General features: G+C 40.7%; 1 protein-coding gene across 8 annotated transcripts in view; it reads right to left on the bottom strand.

The window, feature by feature from the left end:
* Positions 1-7,663: 7,663 nt before the first annotated feature.
* rnf152 (ring finger protein 152) overlaps positions 7,664-22,400 on the bottom strand; it is a 54,705-nt gene continuing 39,968 nt past the window's right edge. For all 8 annotated transcript variants that reach the window (XM_042399999.1, XM_042400005.1, XM_042400006.1 and 5 more), the window contains one exon: positions 7,664-9,875. In XM_042399999.1, the coding sequence (XP_042255933.1) occupies positions 9,052-9,696 (645 nt within the window). In that variant the 5' untranslated portion in view covers positions 9,697-9,875 and the 3' untranslated portion in view covers positions 7,664-9,051. The remainder of the gene's footprint in view (positions 9,876-22,400) is intronic.

The raw sequence follows: 22,400 nt of genomic DNA, 5'->3' as shown, positions 1-22,400 counted from the left end.
TTGTCCAGGTTGTGGAAAATTGTATTTGGTTTCACTACAGTGTTAAAAAACAATACAATTCAAGATAATAGTGTAATAACAACTAGTGACAGGGTTTTACAATGTGACAATGAATACAACATGATACTGTGTGTGTAATTTTAAAGAATGTTATTAGTGCAATGTGTTCAATATATTCACAGATTCCTCTGCATAGGTATAATTTTTAGATTTAAGATTCCTTTATTGTCATTTCTCAGCACTTACATACACTAAAACGAAATGTGTCCTCTGCATTTTACTGATCTTATACACTAGTAGCAGTGGGCGGCCGCAGCACAGCGCGCAGAGACCGACTCCAGCTCTTTCTACCAGTGCCAGTGGTCAGGGACACTGATTAACCCTAACATACATGTCTTTGATGGTAGGAGGAATCCGGAGCACCTGACGGAAACCCACGCAAACACTGGGAGAGCATGCAAACTGTGAGGCAACAGTGCTAACAACTGAGCTGCTGCACCGCCTGCATTTTGTCTGTGTTTTGGATTTCTATAGAGGGTTTTTTTTTTTTTTTTAAAAAAGTGGATTTAAAGTTGATGTTATTATGAAAGATTTGCTGTTGTTTTCAGTGGGAACTCTATTTTGACATGCTCGCTGTATTAGCACACCCCTACATAATATCACGGTTGTTTGTTACCTACCTTTTTATTGGTTTGTTTTTGTTCATTTGTTTATTTTTTAATTTTTGGTTGGTATAGTGTTTTTATGAATGTATTGAAATTGTGTTTCTTTTTGCCCCTGCTGGTATTACTTGATATTTTTCCACAGGGTCCCCTAAACCTTCGCCACTTGACCATCTTCAAATAATCAATCTTCAACCAGGAAAAAGAAAGAAATGACACTGGTGGAGCAATCTGCAGAAAATTCATATTTACAAATCTATACAAAAAACTTATACTATACAGAAACTCGTGTTTTGAGTAAGAAAGATAGTCATTCTGCAGACTAAAATAATCCATCTATCCATCCACACCCGCTGATCCTTTAGAGGTTCACAGGGGGGCTGCATCTGATCCCAGCTGATACTGGGCGAGAAGCGGAGTACAGTCTGGACAGGTTCCCAGTCAACAACAGGGCTAACTAAAATTATGTATAGTGGTAAAATATAGAGTCATGATCCCAGTGAAAATTCTGATCCAGCTGATGTTCTCATTTGAACCTCCTGTATAATATTTGTCTGTGTGAGAGAGGATGTAGCTCAGAAAGCTGACTGGAGGCTGAAGCCGATGCAGAAGTCACTTAAAGAGGTTCTGCACACTGAAACCTGTTTTTTTTGGAGCTGTAAACTAAATTATATGACTGTACTGTGATGAAACACATCAATGCTGGTGTTAATACTGACATTAAATTTATAAAAATCTGCATTTCATGGGTTGAAAATGGCTCATCTGCTGTTTAAAATCAGAAAAGGTGGGGCTGATGCTGACGTAGAGTCGACCATTTGGGAGTTCTCTATGTCATGGAATTTATATAAATGGTAGAATGATAACGCCCACCTCCCCCTGCCCCAAACTCATTTTCAAATGCTGATTGAGAGAGACAGTTTTAGCTTCAGGAGCTAACGGCAGCTACAGCGGTCCTGACCTGCTGGAGGGGGTCTCTCCATCTGTGACTCTCTGTCTGCCAAAACTGTCTGTCCTGTCTGTCAGCTGAACCTGTCCGCCCTGCTCAAACTGAACAGAGCTGCGGTCGCACAGGTTCAGTAACATTTTAAAAACAAGATTTAAAATGCTGATAACTGCAGGAACAGACAGCCGGAGAGCTGAAGAGCTGCAGGGCGAGACGCAAAGAGGATTTCTGTTGTGTTGTGACTGCCGGCTCTGACTTCTAGCTCGTTTAAATGTCGTTGCATTGTTTGTCTTCCTCTCATTATTACTATAATATGTCACTGAGCAACTCCTGCCTCACACAGCTACAATCCCTCCACAACTTCTCCCCCCAGAGTCATACTATTGTCACAATATTTTACTAAATTTAATGTTACTTGATTACGCTACCTGCCCCGTTAGCACCATTTAGCTAAAGCTAACGTTAGCGCAGATGTACAGCGCCCTGTGTTCCCAATGAGCTAGCATTAGCTTCAGTATGAGATAGCGGGGCGTAAAAGGCAACACCCCCCGCAGCTGCAACAAAGCCAGCTAACATATCTCTAAAGGGTTACATATACTGTGGCATATGCAATGTATTTTTCACACAAATAGTATCCTGCAAAGCTCTTGTTGGTGAATTGGGTGGACTTGCTTGAGAAGTCCCCCAGTCGCCGTCTCCCCCAAAAGTTGAAATGATCATTTTGGGTTTAGCCCTCTGCTTGGTCTTATTAAAAAGGGCTCTGAGTCAAAAACATCTCCATACTGCATACCTTCATCCTTGGGAACCTCGCTTCTCTGTGCATTTTGGGGTAACACAGAACTTTGTCCTCTAATCCTTTCAAATATTTAAGTTTTCAGTTGCCTGACATACTTTAGGAGTGTTCTCTGAAAAATTGATATTGCTTTTATTCACCCCGTTGCACACTGTCACCCAACACTGCCTCCTACAAATAGAAACCATAACTTTTTCAGCTTGAGGAAAAGAAGTCTCATCTGCTGCCAGGCTTAAACGGATGACAGTCTCCCAAGCTTATGCCAAGAATCCATGATACATCCTCGAGAGCGCTCACATAATACAGTGATACAAGAAAACGGTTCCTGTGACAAACCTGGCATTACATGCTGTTTTCCAGAGATACGACAAACTTGGAACTTTCTGTTCTGATTAAGAATAAATGCAAAAAAACAACTATTCAGGTCAGAATTAGAAAACTTTGGTAAGATTTCTTCAGTATTACTAAACTTGATGCTATTTACCTCATGATCAGCATGGTTATATACACTATATTATTAATTACTGACATTTTCTGATGTTTCTCTCTACATAATTTGTTGCACAGACTAGCAGTAGAAACTCAGGGCAAAGCTGCAATTAGACTTTTCACATAAACAAGCTGCTGAAGAGGAATTGTGGAATTCCTGAGATCTATTATCATTTCATTTTGTCGACTGCATAAATTCTAATTCAAAGAAAATGAAAACAATATGGAAATTCGAAGAGAGTTTCGTCTGTTTTGTTGTTGTTGTTGTGTGGGAAGAGTTTATGTGCCGTGTCACTGAATTACCGAAGTCTCCCAGGTACGTTACTGTGCCAGTGTGCATAATAACTAGGCAAAGTCCATCTGGAGAAGATCATCAAGTGATACAATCAATAGCGCCGGATGAACTACTAAAAAGGACTTTAGTTTTATTCCTAACTTTGGTGCCAAGAAGCCAGTTTCTGCACATGCTCAGTGGTGTCTGCCTTACACAGAACTACTCTCCTGAGATTGAAAATGTGATTGCTGTTATTAGTCTTTGGGGCCGTTTCTAAACAAACTAATGTGACTTTGGGGCGAAGGAACATGTCACCCAGTGCAGCAATGTGGCTCATCATGTTTTTAATAGTTTCTGGACAATAACGGAGGTCTACAGCACAGAGAAATAAGATATATCAGGCTTTGGATACACACACAATACTTGTTAGTAGATCAATTCATTGTTGGTTTGGATCCAAACATGAGATTTGTTGACAGTAAGAAAAATATAGATAATCGCCAGCCTTATCTTTTAAAGTAAAGACTGTATCATTAACAGTGAATAGTGGCTGGTGGCGGCTGTGCGGTCCATGATGAGTGCGGCCATCATTAGTGACTGCCTGTGAGGAATAGAGGTGTTATGCTGCAGCAAAGTCGCCTGCAATAGGTCCCCGGAGAGCGTTAATTACCTCCCTGACACTATATCAATAAATATTTGAGGAGAAAAAGAGGTTCCTGAGGGTAAACAAACAGAGCATGTTTCCACCAAGTTCACTGAACCATGAAATATGGGACTTTGGAATACGCTTTTTTAAAAAAAACAACCTTTCAGCCAAGTTCATTTCTTTAAAAAAGGAAATACTTAAGATCTGTTATCTGTGTTTTTCTTGGAATTTCAAGCAGTAAATGTCAAGTAATTATATCTCTAAAAAAAAAAAAAAAAAAAAAAAAGGACATTTGTATTCAACTTAGAAAAGCTCAATAAAACATTACATTTAAAAATGAAGACCGCTGGAGTCCTAGTTGTTCAGATTCAGAGCGTTTGCTTTAATAGTTCACCAAAACAGCTGCTGCTCGCGTCGTCAGCCGTCGACCCGACACAAACAGGAAACTACAACAGGAACTTCACAGCATTTTTACAAACACACAGGCACAGAAATGACAAGCCTCCTTTTACACGTCTCTAGTCGTCACTCTTAAAGTTTCTGTAAAAATCTTGTACAGGGCAGTTTCGGAGTTTGAGGGAAAAAAAAAATTATTACAGAAGGCAGGAAGGAGATTTGAGAGGGATGATGTTGTCTCACATCACATGTAAATGTCATGTGAATGCCGGGATGAAAAGGTCGTAGTTTGACAGGAACAGGCGTTTCTGTAAAAGATCAGGTGTTTAAGAATATTCAGTTTTATCCCTACTGATCTTTTACTGGAGAATGTTTCATTTTGCAGAGAAAAATCTGAAAATGCTTGGGGAAAAATTACACAACCTTTGCATTCATTGCTTGTGTGCCTGACAACATGCTACAGTGTTTGCCTCCAAATAACAGTTGGATTTCACCGCCTGCATGAGATCAATAATCTCACACATCAGAAATTGTTTAGTGAAAAAAAAATAAAAGGTACATTTGTTTCTCCATCTCCCCACCGTTAAATCACGTGCCTCTTTGAAGATGGATTGGCAAAGGGAAAAGACTTCAGACAGGTTCATTTATCACAACTAGAGTGAACCCAGTGTGGATAATCACCAAGAGCATATTAAGAGCATGTTTCCTGCAGAAAAATCTCCCAATTTAAAACATTTACACCTACTTTGATATTTAATTTCTATGAAATTTCCTGGAATAAAGAAAAGGAATTGCACTGGAATCAATTATTTTTGTTTGGATTGCATCTTTGCCATGACAACGACCCAGTGACTCGGAGCGGGCGGCTGTTGAAGCAGGTTATCTGGAACATCTTGTGAATTTTCCCCCTTTGTACACCAAAACTGCACATCCGATAAAGACGCTACGTGTTAGAAATCTCCTAGCAACCGCATCCGGCCTCTTGCCATAAAGGTCAATTGAAAAAAAAAAATATCTGTGCACAACGGATGACTTAAAAACCACAAAGACCATGAGAGATAAAGATCATCGTGGTATTGCCTTCATCCAATTCCAATTTCAGATTTCTTGGATAAGAAAAAAGGTTGCCAGGATAATCTATCAATGCAATCAGTGTTATTGTGTACAGAGTGACGGTGAGGATTAGGTGACCAGATGTGAAGCTAACAAGCTGATATTTATCAGATTCACCAGTGAAAAGGGGGAAGATGAATCTTTAGTCAAAAACTGTTTAAGGTTCAAGAGTTCCAGTGATGTTTCACCCAAATCTCATTCAGTGATATGAAGCCATTCAGATAGTCTTGGTTTTTATTTGTCCAGGTGTTTATTCCTCCAGTTCAATATAGTGGAGGTGAATAGAGTGAAAATCAACAGCAACAACTATTTCCAAAAAAAGTGTTCATTATTCTTGTTACTATCCACAGAATAGTTTTCAAAGGGACTACTTTTTTTTTGGTAGAAAGTAGTTCCAATGAAATCTGTAAGTAGTGTTAACAGGAAATAAAGGTCTTTTTGACTTTTGTATTCACTTTCCATTCGCCTCCACCACCTTGTGTCAGGTTTGGATGCAGAAATCTCTCACATGGATACCTCCAAACATCAGCAAATACAAATAAAACTATCTGCAGGCACCAAAACACCGATGGGTAACTGAGAAAATATTATTTTTGTGATACAGGTTAACGAGGAGACCTCTGCTCACCCCTCAGTACCATAAATGCCATATTTTATTTATTCATTTCCCCCAAAAAATGTTAAAAAGGGTTTGTTCAAGAGTAACGGCTTTATTAACGTTAATAAATGTTTATTAATGCTTTATAGATCAGTAATAAGCCATTAATGACCTCTTTAGGGTTGCCAGGTACATTGGAGGGGTAAATCTGATTAATTTGAATAATTATTGATGTTAATAAGTTGTTTAGAACTGTAACACATGAACTAATGTTTTATTAACCATAAATAAAAACAATATTTACAACATATAAACCCTTACAAATGACGACCTGTTGAAAGTTTGACGTGTCAGTCAAGACTTTTTACTCTGACTGGGATTTCCTTTATCTCAGAGTGATCTCAGGTGAAGCCGTGCCAGAAAACACTTCAACCTGAAAGGCTGAGAAATTAGCGAGTTTTCTGAGAGCTCACAGAGCGCCGAGTGCTCGGAGCTAAATATATTTCAACTTTAAGCTTAAGGAGCGCGGCGCTTCAAAAAAAAGGGGCTTTCAGTGTAGTCTCATAGCAACAGCAAGAGCTGCAACCAGCAGCACGTCCCACATGAACCGGTTGAGCTGAACTGAACTCTGTCTCTCTCTCGCCGCATCTGCAAAACTAATAGTTGCCCTATTGTGGCCTCGACGCTTTTCAAACATAATAGTCAAGGCGATGCAAGAAGCCTTGAGCTGCAAAATGGCTTCAGGATGTTTTTATATCTAAAACTTTTAGATCTCAGTCCTTGCTTTGGTGTAGGATGCACAAAACATCAAAAAAAAGGTGAACAAAATTAACACAAGTTTTGTGAAATTTTAAAGGAAAAAGTCACTTTTTTTTCTCCTTTCAGAGACTTGGTCATCCATCCTTAAGATTCATGAAATAAGTGTATAATTTTAAGTGAAGAAAAGTGGATACATATGTTTATTTATAACATTTTGGTACAGTATATAATTCTTTATATGCTAAACACCAAATATCTTTCCTCATGCTGTGTCATTGGTGTGTCATGCCATCTCTGAGTGCCCTGAAGTGAACTGAATAACTTGTTTGTTTCTTTTAGAGCAAACACACACACACACACACAGAGCTCCCTAATCTCAGATCAGACTCTTAATACCAACAAAGTAAAACATGTCAACAAAAAAAAAAAAAAAAGCTATCAGGAAAAGACAAGGGAATTACAATCATTCTGTACATGACTAAGCTGCTTTACAAAAGAGTTCACCCTGTTTGAATGTACTGTACACTCTGCTGCTTTAACCATACAGTAAACAAACAAATTTGCTTGCCTCAATATATAAAAGTGAAAAAAAAAAAACCAAACATCCATCTCTGCGGATGCGAGAGATATTCAAAAGCAGATAAATCGATACAGCCGTCATTAACTGGAACCCTGCGGCGCCCGCCCACTCCCTGACCCATTACTGACCCACACCCTCACACACACACACACATAAACACACACCGACATACCGTCGGAGCCCACGTCCACCAGTTTCTAAATTAAGGAAGGTATTAAGATGAAGGGAGTCGATAAATGTGTGGGCTGCCGGCTGGAGGACCGGTGGTGGTCTGAAGCAGGTCGGGGGTTGAAGAGTAGATGGACAAATAACTGATAAAAAAAAAAAAATAACACAAAAATGGATGCAGTGCAGAAGTAAAACATAAAAGAAAAACTGGAAATGAGAATTTTTGCCCTGATATCTGCCACATTTTAGTAAATAGTTTGACATTTTGTTTATTTACTTGATGAGAGACATAGATGAGAAGATCAATACCATCGAAATAATTGAAGACGTTGACAGTTTATCAGATAGCCTGTAGATTTTTGGCAGGCTACAAGTTTCCCACCTGCCATATATTCAAAATAGCACAGCAACTAGCAATCAGTTTTATTATCAATTAATCTGTTTTTGCTTTTTTTAATCACTAGATTAATTATTTAATCTAGAAAATTCACAAGTTGAGAACCCGACTGACGTCTTCAAATTGCTCGTTTTGTCCGACCAACAGTCCAAAACCCAAAAGATCTTCAATTCCCAGTGATATACAACAGAGAAAAAGCAGCAAATCCTCACATTTAAAAGGAACTGCAGCCGACAAATGTTTGGTATTTTATACTCGATAAATGACTTAAAGAGTATTTATCAGTTATCAAAACTGTTATCGACCAACTAAAATCGATTCATTGACTAATCGTTTCAGCGCTAATTCAAAACATTTAAAGCCTTGAGAAAGCAACTCAGTACTACCTGTGGTTTTGAGTGTCTAATATGCTGGCATGAATGAAAAATACAATCTTTTTTTTTTTTTTTTTTTTTTTTTTTACAACAGCCCCTTTTACTAACAATATGGAACCATCATAGCAACAGTTTGTCCAGAACAGAAACAGGCTGTTGTGTGTAGAGAAAAAAAAAAAAAAAGTTCCCACATGATTCAGACGGGGGGGGGGGACCAGACGTGGATCCTGCACAGTTAATTCCTGCAGCATCAGAGAACGGAGAGAGCAGCCAAGTTCGAAGTCTCCGTACTGCAGCACCAGCTGGAGACTCACTGCGTTTGGAAGCTAAACTCAGCTAAACAACACGATGATAACTGATGTACTTCTACAAACCACAGACTAAACAGCCGATCCATCGACTGTGAGTGTCAGACCGGCCACGAGCCAAAAATAAATCAGCTGGCTGACAAAAAAAAAAAAAAAACAGATCTGGCGTAATTCCCAAAGCGTTCTTTCAGAGAGGAAATGGACAGGTCTGGAGAAGGGCGGGAGTTTCAAGGCCAGCAAAAGTGTTGTTGGACAGGAGGAAAGGGAGGGTTGGTATGTATATTTCCGTTCCGTTTTAATTTCAGTCTCCCGAATAAAAAAAAGAAAAAAAAAAAGAAATGGCAGACTATTTGTGGATCTCCTTCCTGCCTTCTTCATCTGTGTCTCTCTACATTACTCTGTAGTTTCCTTGGATGCCCATGATGTGAGTTTAGTCCCCTTCTCCTCAGCAGAGTCCCATCCCGAGAGGAGAGACAGGGCTAGTGAGGGAATCCAGGAGGGGTCCGCAGCAGTCCGAGCAGCCTCCCTCCTCTCCCCCCCTGCCGCCCTCAGCCGCAGGAGATGACAGTGAAGCGTTTGGAGATGCAGGACATGTTGTGCAGCACGATGCCCAGGAGGAAGAGCAGCACGCACGCCACCAGGATCACCGTGCATACGCCGGACCACGTGGATCCTTTCCCTCCGCCTCCCACGGGGCCGGTGACTCTCCTCTCGCCCTCCCCTCCGTCCAGCCCCACCCCCACCCCGTCCAGCCCCATAGCCAGGCCGAGAGGCTGTTGCTCGGGCACGGTCACCACAGTCACGCCCTTCTGCTGGCTGCCAGGCAGGAAGCGACATCCCAGCTCCCCCGGCAGGCCGAGCGCCCGCTCCTTGGCGACGGGCAGGGGCAGCATGTAGCAGCCGTTGCTGGGGAGGCGGATGAAGACGGGTGTGTGCTCCGAGGCGTGAGGGATGGCGATGACGGTGATGATGTCCGGGTCGTCCGGGAGCTGGGAGACGGACAGGCCCGGCGGGAGTTTGGTGACGCCACGGCACCATGGACAACGAATCTCCTTCTGGCTGCTGCGCATCTGGGTCAAACACACCGAGCAGCACGTGTGCCGGCAATCCAGGAGTTTAGGCCGCCGGCGGGGGCTGTAGTAGTTAAAGCAGATCTGGCACTCCAGTATGGAATCTTGGGAAAGAGTCTCCATGTTTTAAAAGGTGGGTCCCTTATTATTATGACTATTATATTTACTGGCACACGATAGAAATGTTTTAAGTAGAAAACAAATAGATCTAGTAGAAACGTTGACCAGCTCCCAGTAAAGAAAGCACAGCTAGCTCCACAACTTCACAGCGATGTCACAGCCGACATGTCAACATGGTGCATCTGCAACAGAAGAGAAGAGACGGTGTTGGTGAGACAATGAAACTGTAGAGTGCTTTAACCAAGTTGGGTGGTTAATAAAATTTTTTACTTTAACAGCAAGTTTATGGTGTTATTTTACAGACGGTTATTTTATCTAAATGGTTTGTCAGTGTGGGAAATGCGTACAGGAAACAGAAAGCAACAAGGCAACACTGTCACTGTGGCGAGTAAAATTATTGGTGAGCAGCAACCTTCTTTGTCAGACCTACTTTTTCATGTAGCAATTGACACAGGAAGCTAAATTCATGTCAGCAAATCTAGATCACCTGCTGAATTTCACTTTTTTTTTCCACCCCCTCTGGTCACAGATACAGGTTTCAGAAAATGAGATGCAACAGGTTCAAGAATTTCACACTTAATTCTAATAAACCATAAACTGCTTCTGCACAGCTTTGCACTTTATCTTTATGCTTTTATGTTTTTGTCAGATTCTGGCAACAACGACGCATCTCTCGGCAGGTCTGTCTCATCATCCAGGATATCTTCTTCATTCATATTCACACAGATTAGTTAGAGGCATCTTTTGGATGTATAAACACTCTGCAACATCAGCAGGAACCACGACGGTGAAAGAAGCTGCTTTTGTTTCTTTTCAAGTCTGCGAACGGGGCGTCTTCTTTGTATCTCCGCCGCTTGATATACTTCGCAGACGACTAATTTCTGTATGTTGATAATTATATACATGTTGTCATAGTGACAACTAACCTTCCAGCATTGTGTTTCTGACACATGCTGGCCCCCAAATGGTGGTCAAACTATTACAATGCATCCTGAATGGCAGGGAGTGATTATTATGTACATTAACGCGCATCTTACATATCAGCCGCCAGCTGACTGCAGTAGGGGCGAGTTTGTGAGACCCTTCAGCCTCGGTATCTGTGTTAAGTATGGCTAATTCTTTTAACTGTCTCCTTCAGGCCACAGACTCCATAAACAATTTCTTTCTCCTCCTACTCCTCTTGCATAATCACCTCTACCGTGTTAATCCATGCGGAAGCTGTGATAGTTTGCTTTTACAGATGATTAAACCCTGTCAAAATAGCACCAAGGAAACAATGAATACTAAACAGGGGCCTGCCGACTTTATATTTTTTATTTTTTCACCCAAATTGTCAAGTGTGAAAACTGCTGAGGAGGGAAGACGGCTTGCATTTTTTCCTCTCTTTCTCTTTCTCTGCCGTCTCAACAGAGCCGGTGTCCCTCCGGGCACGACTACGAGTAGACAGCTAGAGTGAAGAGTGAGACAGATGGAGGAGGGGGGAGAGAGATGGAGAGAAAAGCGGTGATAGAAATGGAAAAAGGTGACCACTGAGCTGCCCTGCGACACCATACATCTCAGTCCTTTATCAAAAACAAGATCTCAGGCAATTAAATCCCTCATAGCGCCCTGTAGGGACACCGACGTGGCAATGACAGATAAGAGCGTGTTCACACCGAGCGTGCCTGGAGCGGTTTATTCAGGTCTGGAGTCCCTTAGTTTGGTTCATTTGGGTGAGAGAGGATTATAACATTCAACCTTGGGCGCCACTAAATAACTGCACAAAGACTATGTTTAGGATTTGATAGCGTTTTATCGAATCCCAAACATTTCATCGATCTATCCATCTGTTTTATGCTGCTTATCCAGGTCCAGGTCCTCATTGCTGCACACTAAACAAGGTCCTCAGGATGCCCTTGTCCATAAACACGTCCTCAGCTCTTCCTGAGGGAACCCAGACCAGACGAGATATCTAATCCCTCCAGCATGTTCGGGGTCTGCCGCAGGGGTTTCCTTACAGTTTGACCTGACCAGAGCTTCCTCCTCAGGGAGGCGTCCGGGATCATCTCCATCCTGATGTCCGAGTCAACTCGAACGATTCTTTTCAGAGTAAAGGAGCAGCACTACTATAGAGGGCTCTGTCCAGACAGCTCAGCTCCGCACTAGTCTCTGGAAAAGCATTACTGATTCTTTTTAGATTTAGTTTTTAGGGATTTGTTAGAGATGCACTGATCCGTTTCTTTAGATACTGACCTTATTAAGCAGACTGGGTTCTGTCCAGACGTTAAAAACTGTTTCTTCATCTAAAATCTGCCAACTCAGTTTTTTGGCTCCACAGCGATCCCTGACCTCATGTTACCTCACATAAAAATGATCCCAATTTTTATAAGGCTTCAGCTGTATACTTGGACCATCGTATCTAGATTGTTTTTAACTCTTTTTGAAAATGACGACAATGTATAAAAAGATAAGAGTCTAATCCATTAATACATATATTACACTTTCATTCATGAAACTCTGCGTGGTACCAGCAATCTGTGAAAGGTGGTAAAAGGTTAATAAACTCGAACACTGACATCCCAAAAACTAGGAAGAAGATTTTTTTTTTTTTCTAAAATAAATACCTGAATGGTTTGTGCATAGTTGGGAGAAGACTTAGCTTAATGAATACAGGTACTATACAGAAACTGGATTCAAAATGGAACCTAATGGTATTGTAAGCCAAACCAAGATGCAGTAAGTCTAGTTAATTAATTTGTAGATCATTTTCTCTTTGCTTGGTCAATATTTTGAGACATTGGAACCTTGGAATTTGTGTCATTTTTACTTAAAAATCACTTAAATTGATTTAAACAATTGACAGGAAATAACCCAAGAATGCAAATAATTTTATTGGACAGATGTTGGATCATGTTTGAGCTTTGTTGGTTCACACAGGAAAGAAAACCAGGTATTCTAATGGTATTGTAAACCTAACCAAGATCCATCATCAAGGTAAAATGCAGTAAATCTAGTTAATTAATTTGTAGATCATTTTCTCTCAATATTTTGAGACACTGGAACCTTGGAATTTTTGTCATTTTTACTTAAAAATCACTTAAATTGACAGGAAATGACCCAAGAATGCAGATAATTTCATGGGACAGATGTTGGACCAGGTGTTCTCACACCTTAAAATGCTTCAGCAGGGTGAGAAGTTGAGTAAATCCTCATTAGCCTGTTAAACTCTTGAGTCAAGTCGTCTTATCTGTGGGTTGTCAGCATCATCATCCTCTGTACCGCTCAGCCTCATGTACGTCTCCATCCTCTGCCCTCACCAGCAGTACCACCGGCCCCCTCGGGGGCAAAAACACTCCCTCCGCGGCCGGGTCCGGAGGCCAGACCCTACTCTCTCTCTCTCCTCTCTCCTCTCTCCCCGGCTGACCTAGTTTCTGCACACACACCGTTACCGAGTCAAAGTCGAGGAGAAGTGCAGAAGAATCCTGGTAGTTTTTAAACGGAGAATTGAGGCGAGAGGAAGACGAGCAGAGGATGACGGAAACAGAGAAAGAGACCTGCCCTTGAGGGGGCGAGACAGCCCAGGGTATTACTGAATCCTTTTCCCAAAGATAAGGATTAGCTTTGATCTGACATAAATGCTTTGTGGCTCAATATTCCCATACACGCAGTCTCTCTCTCTCTCTCTCTCTCTCTCTAGTCTTCCTTCTTCCCTTCTGACTGAAAAGCTTCTCCTTTCCTACTTTAACACCAATTCTTCACACTTTTCTTCTTTTCCCTGTCAGTCTTTTCCTTTCCACCTCTGCCAGTCTACTCTACACTCTTCCTCGTTTAGAAGACTATGATAAAGCTGCACGATAAATATGAAAAAAACATCACAACAGTTACTTCTGGCATTTTAAATAAGTTCAAATTGAACTGTGCAGAATTAAAGGAACATAAATTAAATTTATGTTGAACCAAATTGTTGATTTTACTCAAAAATAAGCGACATGAACTTGTAATTTCCCGGTTCGGATCATTCAGCCGTCATATCTGAGGGATTTTATTTACAGTTGTTGCTCCGCTGCTGCTCTCAACATCATCTTTCTGCAGACACAGTAGTCACTTAGATGTGTGTAACAATGAAAAACACAAAACATCCAGTGTCATTTTTCCTCAGGATCGGAGAAAATAACACGTCTGCTCTCGAGGAGCGCACCGAGGTCACGAAACAAACAGCGAGCTCGAAGGAGCGACTGCGGCTTCAACTTAACAATATGATTTATCGGTTCAACTGAGCTGTAACCAGGGCAACCTGGGTTTCCGGCAAAAGATCAGTTTGTGACCCATTTTCTATCACACCTACATAGAAACACAACAAAATACCCTCCTCCTCCTCCTCCTCCTCCTCCTCCCCTCCAGAAGGTCCAGGAGCAGATATAAACAACAGTATCCTGAGATTCACAACTTTAAGACAAAACTGGATACAAATCAGAACAATCAAATTTATGATTAGATTTAGCAGATGTGTAGATACATAAATAAAACCTTTCTGTCCTATTTTTGTAAAAACTCTTAAAGGGGACATATCATATATATTTCCAGATCTATATTTTTATTCTGGGGCTCAACTGGAATATCTTTGGATGATTTCCAGTTCAGAAAACTCCTTATTTATCTTATACTGTTCCTTTATGCAGCCCCTCAGTTCAGCCTCTGTCTAAAACAGGCCGTTTTAGCTCCTGTCTCTTTAAGGCCCCGCCTCCCAATGAGCCCAATCTGCTTTGTCCAACTCTGTAGGCTACGTATGTAAACAATAGTAGGATTTTACTTCTTTTTCCAGTTCTTTAATCGAAATATTAACTTCTCAAATGCATCCGTACATGTTCAAGCAGATATCTGATCCAAAATGTGCAAGTGCATAATGCAAACAACTTATGGAACAACCTTAGCAACAAATAACTTTGCAAACGGAGCGTCCAGAGCAGGCTGAAGCCCTGGCGTTTGACTTTTGGGGAGCAGTTTTGGAATTTGACATTATAACAGTATAAAAATAACAGAAAATCATAAAAAAGCATGATATGTCTCCTTTAATAATCCTAGCAGAGTGTTTTTATGGCGTCATCGGGGGGGAGCAGGGAAGGACGTATGATTTAGTAATGATGCACAGTGACCAAGCAGCAGCCTCCACCACCACCCCAACATGCCTGTGGTCCACTGGGAGTAACCAACAGAACACACACACACGCACACACACACACACACACACACACACACACACACACACACACACAGGACTGAACAGAAACACACACACACACACACACATTCCCTCAGGGCCTCCCCACACAATCAGCCGAGGAGAAAGTGCACTCGTCCTAGCAGACAGAAGTTAAAAATAACCACCATAGCCAGAAGTGCACACATGCACAACACACACACACACACACACACACACACACACACACACACACACACACACACACACAGAGCTCCACCCAGCTCGACACGGAGTCTGCCGATATAATAAACTACCTGGGAGCAGCAGCTGGGGGAGGTGGGCTGTTAATCTGAGCACCCTGAGGTGGTTTAAACCAGTGAAATGTCAGAGTGATGTGATGTAACACTTCATATAATGTGTGTGTGCGTTTTCATTCATTATGATACATGTGTTCACACTGAACAGGTCCACAGCAGTTACCTGAAATTTACAGACTTTTTGAGGCAATATCACCTCCTGTTGTACCAAATAAATCTGATATGGATCAGATTTGGGGAATACTAAAATTATTGGTCAATATTTTTTGTTGTTTTTTGATTTATATAAGCTAAACACAAGCAGTTTTTTGCACTGATCCCTCAATTTCAGTTAGTAAAGTGTTGTGATAAAGATGTTTGACAGTTAAACGAGGTCACGTCACCGTAAACTTCACAGAAAATTAAATTTACTGAACATTTTCCATTCGTACGACGGCTCCTTTGATTGTCTCGCCTCATTTATTAGTTGCTTTGGATTAAAGCTTCTTGCGAATGACAAAATGTAAAATTTAAAATCCAATTATCATAAATTAACAGAATGTATGAAATAATGAAAGTCAATCATACATAAAAACGCAACTAATAAAATGTTTATTGCTTGATTTTTACTACACTTCCTGCACTACGCCGCATTTCTTTTTTCATGTACATCCAATATTTATAAAAAATCTTCACTGCTGCCAACATAAATACTGATAAACAGTGACTGTCAGACGTCTGTATCTGAATCTGGGTTTGAATTCAAAACACACATAGAAACAGACAGACAATCATGCAAAAACACTATCTGGCTGAGATTAGAAAACCTGGACCTGTATCAAACAACGATCTCTCTGTCTTTGGCTCGAAGCCGAACTTCCCACCAAATTTCATTGAAATATGTTGGCAGGTTTTTTCCGGATATCTTGCTAACAAACAAACAAACAAACAAACAAACAAACAGACAGACGGGGGCTAAAATCTCCCTGGTGGCAGCAAAGAAAGATGTTGCTCATATTCACCTTTTTTTTCCTTTATGAAGATTTGAATCCATCAAAATCATTCATTGCACAGTTGCCCTCCAATAAACCATCCTTCCTTTTTTTTTTTTTTTTTTTACAGCTATCTTGGTATTAAAACAGCAGAGAAACTGACAGGAGAAAAACACACATCTCATCACTTTCAAATACGACAGGAGCATTAAAACTGCACAGCTCCATTTGGAGTCTGTCCATGCGATTTGTGGCACTCCGGCATCGTATTTCTAATGTGCTCCGATGGACTTTTACTCACCTAAAATGACGGATAAATGCATTGTGCTGTGATGCATGTGTTGCATGTGTTGATGTGTTAATTGCTAAGTCATGTATGCATGCTAAACTATCTTAATTTCCCTGTTTTTTTGTTGTTTTTTTTTTAGAGCAGTCGGGTTAAATCTTATATTTCAGCCACGGAGATTTTTTTTTTTTTTTTTAGCAGGAACATGCATAAATGGTGCAGTATAAACAAACATGTCAACTCCAATGTGTTCTCCTCTAAGTCATGACTGTGGGCAGAACGCTGAGCAAGCGTTTGCATAAAGCTGGTGTGTCGATTTCCTTGCCCCCACACACACACACACACACACACACACACACACACACACACACACACATCAAAACTTTTGGATGCGAGTCAACACGTCTCTTCTTCCACACTACATTTAACAGCTGAAGTAGTCGTCGCGGGAGCCGCTGAGGGGTAAAGGTCAACGGCCGCCGCTGCTGCTTCTTTTTTTTTGCGCTCCACGGTCAAGCCTGTACAGTACCGTGCAGGTTAATCCAGAACTCATCAATTAACTTAAAACTGCAGCTCATTTTTCATATGTGTTTCATCTTAACTGCAAAGGCCCAGAAGGACGGAGAGTCTGTCCTTGAGAGAAGGTTGTGATGTACAGTGTGTCTGAATGTGCTCTAGTGTCTGTATTTAGTTCAACTTTGCTAAACTTGACAGTGGTGATTTGTGGGAAATAGAGCTGCAACAATTAGTTGATTAACTGCCAACTATTAAATTAATCCCCATCTATTCTGATAATGGATAAATGGTTTTTAAGAGTCCTAATTCTCTGATTCCAGCTGCTTAAATGTGAATATTTACTGGCTTCTTTGACTGTAAACTTCATATCTTTGGGGTTGTAGACGGTCGTGGATGTTTGAAGACGTCACCTCGGGCTCTGGGAAACAGTGATCGACATTTGTCACCAATTTCAGACAATTTATGGACCAAACAACTAATCGATTAATTGAGGAAATAAACGTTTCTGCTACTCTGGTACTAATCATGCTGGTGCTATTTTCTTACCAGGACTTTACGAGAGTGTTTGTCATTTTATGCATTTTGCTGAGATTGTGTATTCGCTAGTATGTGGACTAATGCTACAGCAAACAATGATATTTTAGACAACAGTGTGCACAAATCCAGCTTCATGAGAAATGGTTTTCCCAGTTTGACGTAGGAGAACTTGACTGGCCTGCGCAGACCCCTGACCTCAACCCCATCCGACACCTTTGGGATAAACTGGGACGCCGACTGTCAGCCAAGCTTTAATGGTCTTGTGTCTGCATGGGAGCAAATTCCTGCATCCAGAATCTGGTGGAAAGTCTGTTATATCAGCAGATCAATGCTCAACAATCACAATTTGGGTGTAACGATCGTGTGTCCACTTCATTTTGGACGTTGGTATGTGTGTCAGTGTATGTTTTAGCTTATATAATGTGTGTTTGTTTCATTAGTGCTTCTTTAAATGTTGTGTTTTTTGCACCACTACCAAAAGTTTGATGCGTGTTGCATTATGTGTGTGTGTGTGTGTGTGTCCATGTATGTGTGTGTCAGCACAGATGGAGCCCCTGATAGAGGCCTGTGCAGCCGACCAATACAGGACACATTATGGCAATTTCCAGCTTGAGGAGCCAGCGAGCGTCAGAGCTGGCAGGGCTGCTGGACGGGGTTCGGCCCCCACGGATCTGCCCTAGTGTGACCGACCACCGCCGCGCTCGCTCCTGCACCTCCGTGACTGTGCCGGTCCGAGAGGAGACGGCCAGAGCACGAAAAAGGACGGCGGCGTACGTCCAAGAAGCACATCTCTCTGGGTACCTGGTTTCATTCTCCAAAGCCAATATTTGACTACAGAAGCCTCTTTCCAGACTTAACGAAAATAAATCCACCCGGGAAAAGAGAAAGAAGGCGCAGTGCTGATTGAATGGCCTCTCTGGTCAGCATGTTCTCAAACACGTAGACACAAATTACAACTACTGTGACTGTGAACAATGTTTCGCTTGGCTGGATAGAGAGCAGGCAACTCAATTAACACACTGAGGGACCTTATTTACTATAAGTAAATGTATAAAACTAGATGGATACCAAACAAAATGTGAGACATTCACCCTGAATGCAGTTTTAGATTCTTAGACTTGTTTACTTGTTTTTTTAATCATATTTTTCTTGATTTAACTGTACTTTGGCCCAATTTAGACTGTGTTTTACATCAGCAAAGTACTTGTACAGATGCTTGTGTAAAAGACATCAAACACCGATTCATGGGAGAGGTTTGGACTCTGGTGTCGTATTTGCACCAGTATTGGAAATATTTCTGATTAAACATTAGATTAAACAATAGATTAATCATTTTGATCATTTTTAAAGCCAAAATGCCAAAGACTTGATAGTTTCAGGCTCTTAGATGTGACGATTTGCAGCTTTTCTTGGTTTCACGTTACAGTAAATTGAATATTTCTGGGTTTGGACTGTTAATTGAACAAAACAAGACATTAAATGACATCGTCTTCTGCTCTAGAATACTGTGGTGGACATTTTTCACTTATAGACCAAATGGATAATTGATTAAGCAAGAAAATAATCATCAGATTAAACTGATAATGAAAATAATCGTTAGTCGCAGCCCTATATACACTCATCAAGCACTTTATTAGGAACATCTGTGCAATCCAACAGCTCTGCCATAGATTTACATTTTCACATGTTCAGTTTTTGTTGACATGATCAAAAAGGTGATAATTCTACTTTATGTTTATTATTGAGGTTGTAGTGGAGCGCATTATATTGGATAGTGTTCCTAACATTTTGTCCACTGCATTAACGTTTTTTGTGCGGATGAAACAAATAAGATATAAAATGGTAATTAGTGAGCTTCAGAGATGCTGGTAGGTGGATTTTGTTACCTTTAGACAAGAGCCAGGGTAGCTGTTTCCCTCTTGTTTACAGTCTTTATGCTAAGCTAAGCTAACAGGCTGTTAGCGTTAGCTTCACTTAACTCTCCACAAGAAAACAAAAAGTGTATTTTCCAAAATGTCAAGCTTTTCTTTTAAACTATAAAACATCACAAAAAAAAAAATCACCAATAACTTTAAAATATAGCTTTGAGATTTTCTAAGATTCTGCCACATCTATTATTAAAATTAATCAATTAAACAATAATTTATTTCAACTAATATGACAACTGCCGTGATTCGTTTTTGGCACATATCTTTACTTTAATTCTTTTGTCACTAGGAAGGGATGCATTTTCTGCTTTTCTTTGCCAATTTAAAAAGCAACGGATTATAAAATCCTGAACTTTTCAGCAAATATCAGGGTTAATTTACTAATTAAATTGTTCTATTAATAAAATATATTTCTCTGTTACCTGTAGCAACTGAAAAAACACGTCTAAATATACAGTAAATATATATTCATGATCATATTCTTCATCTCTAGAGTTGAGATTTATCATACATAACATACATGTATACATACATGTGAGTGACAGTGACAGGTTGGCCACATATCACTGATGCTCCTACACAATCCCGTCCAACCACGCCGAGGTCACACAGAGTCCAACGACTCTCATCAGCAAAACAAATCACCAGGCCTCTCTGCTCTTTGATGAAAGGCATCTCTTCACTGAGAAATTGTGCAATTTTCAAAGCAGATGAAAGAGGTGACTGCTGTGATTTTCAGCAGCCGGAGGCCTGATCTCCATCTACAGATTCAAATAAAGATCCAGGAGGTCTGAGATAAAGGAAAGCACCGCGGCTCTGCCCAAAACTTCAAACACGCTGACACTTTTAATTAAGCTAATCTGCGATGAGGCTGCTTATGTAAATGAGAATTATTCTAAAAAAAAAAAAAACTATTAACAGTGGGGACAATGGCTCTGTCAACATTTTATATTTGAAAATAGAATCTACTTCCTGAAAAGTTCAACCGGTATTTCAATAACAAAAGATGTCTCTCTTCTTGAAGACATTTCATAAGTGAAAGTGGTCATAACTTTAACTGTAGGTCATAATGTGCTATTTCCTTTCATGCCAGAAATCATTTTGTAAAGAGCAGGTCTCATTTCTTCAAATGGAGTATATCTCGCTGCGGAATGAAACACTTTGATTCACTTATTAAATAACAGAGTTCACCACAGTGAGGGTGATAAAATTTACTTCTAAGGACAGGCCTCAGGGCTGCGTTTCTCCGGAGAAGATGGCTCTGAAAAAAAAAAAAAAAAAAAAAAAAAGCGTCTGAAAATCACAAACTTTTATGGAAAGCAGCTTGTGTAGTGAGATGAGTTTTCTGTGGGTGGTGGGGGGGGGTTTCTGCTCTGCTGAATCTACCGTCTGGATTTGTGCTTTTTTTAAGTCTGATAGGAGGTGGTAAATAAGAGTCACTCCTGATGCGGCGGTACCTGAGAAGACAGGGTTTTTTTAACATTGTGCATCTTTTTGCCGCCGAGTACATCCGAGCGACACAGCAGGCAGCGAATGCACCACGACCACTTGCTCCTCCCGACTTGAGTATGAGATCATTCACACATCGGCGAGCGCAGCACAGCGGGAGTGTGTGAGGTGTGCATTGGTGTTTGTGAGTTTGTGTGTTGCACAAGCATAAAAAGACCCAGCTTGAGTTTTTAAGAAGCCCAGCAGGTAAGCGTTCAAGGGAAAAAAAGAAAAAACACTGACAAGATGCTCAAAAACATCCTGATTAGACATTCATCACACGTAGCATCTTCTGTTCAACCTGCATCTCCGCTAGCTTATCCGTCGCACTTACGGCGACGCTGCGAGCTAACGCTTTCAAGAGTCTCAGTCAATTTGAGCCGAAGACAGGAGATCTAGCATGTTGCTAGGAGACAAGAGTCGTCACATCGCTACCGTTTTATCAAAACCTTGTTCCGAGGTTTTTAAAGGGGGAAAAGACCAGAGGTGGTAGAAGTGATGAGGTTCAAACTGTTTCATGTCACCTTGTCACCATTAACACCTCGATGTCTTCGCTGACACGTTAATTATGGGCGAACCCAAACAAATGAGGGAGGTAATATCATCTACTCCACAAAGCATATCTCTCCCACACACACACATCTGTGTTTTCCAGAGGCAAACTAAGTTGTCAGTGGAAGAGAATCAGTAGCAAGCCTGAGGAAACCATGAATAAGCTTCCTTCAAGCAGTATTTTTTGATGAGCTGCCTCTTTTGATGCTTTCTGACAACTTAAATTCATTAAAATCTCAATTATTGAGCGACTGTTTACATGTAAGCATCTGTTTTTACTGAAAACTGTGTGGAATGGTATTATAGTTTAGACTGTCCTACATGCAATTGTGGAAGTTAACGTCCCCCTCCTGTCAAAAATGTGTTTTTCTTCTTGTTCCTTCAGTTGGATGTTTGAGTGTCTCTGTGCAGAGTTTGTTTTCACCTTCATCTGGAAAAGAGGAGAAAGTTTCTCTGAGCTCACGTTAAATCCTCATTTAAGGCGTGTACCCTACAGTGCGAGCAGGATTTGTGACATCACAACTACTTTGGAGCCAATCATGGTCCAGTATGCAACTTACGCAAGTGTGATGTGGAAACTTGAAGCCTCCAGTGAACAAAACACTGAGAATGAACTTTACAGTGAAGTAGGAGACATCTTGTGTCCGACAGATTTTAATGAGGTAATTGGACTTTTTTCATGGAATAACCATATTGGACACATATGTCTTAGGATGTAGCTGCCGATTTTCTATATTTTTCTTTATTATCAACAAATCTCATGTTTGGATCCATACCAACAATGAACTGATCATGCTAACAAGTATTGTGTGTGTATCTAAAGGCTGATATATCTTATTCCTCTGTACCGTAGACCTCCGTTGTTGTTCCAAAAACTATTAAAAACATGTTGATGAGCCACATCGCTGCACTGGGTGACATGTTCCTTCATTA

This window comes from Thunnus maccoyii, chromosome 21, assembly GCF_910596095.1.
Source record: "Thunnus maccoyii chromosome 21, fThuMac1.1, whole genome shotgun sequence".
NCBI classification, from domain to species: domain Eukaryota; kingdom Metazoa; phylum Chordata; class Actinopteri; order Scombriformes; family Scombridae; genus Thunnus; species Thunnus maccoyii.
This window is presented reverse-complemented; position numbering and strand designations above follow the sequence as displayed.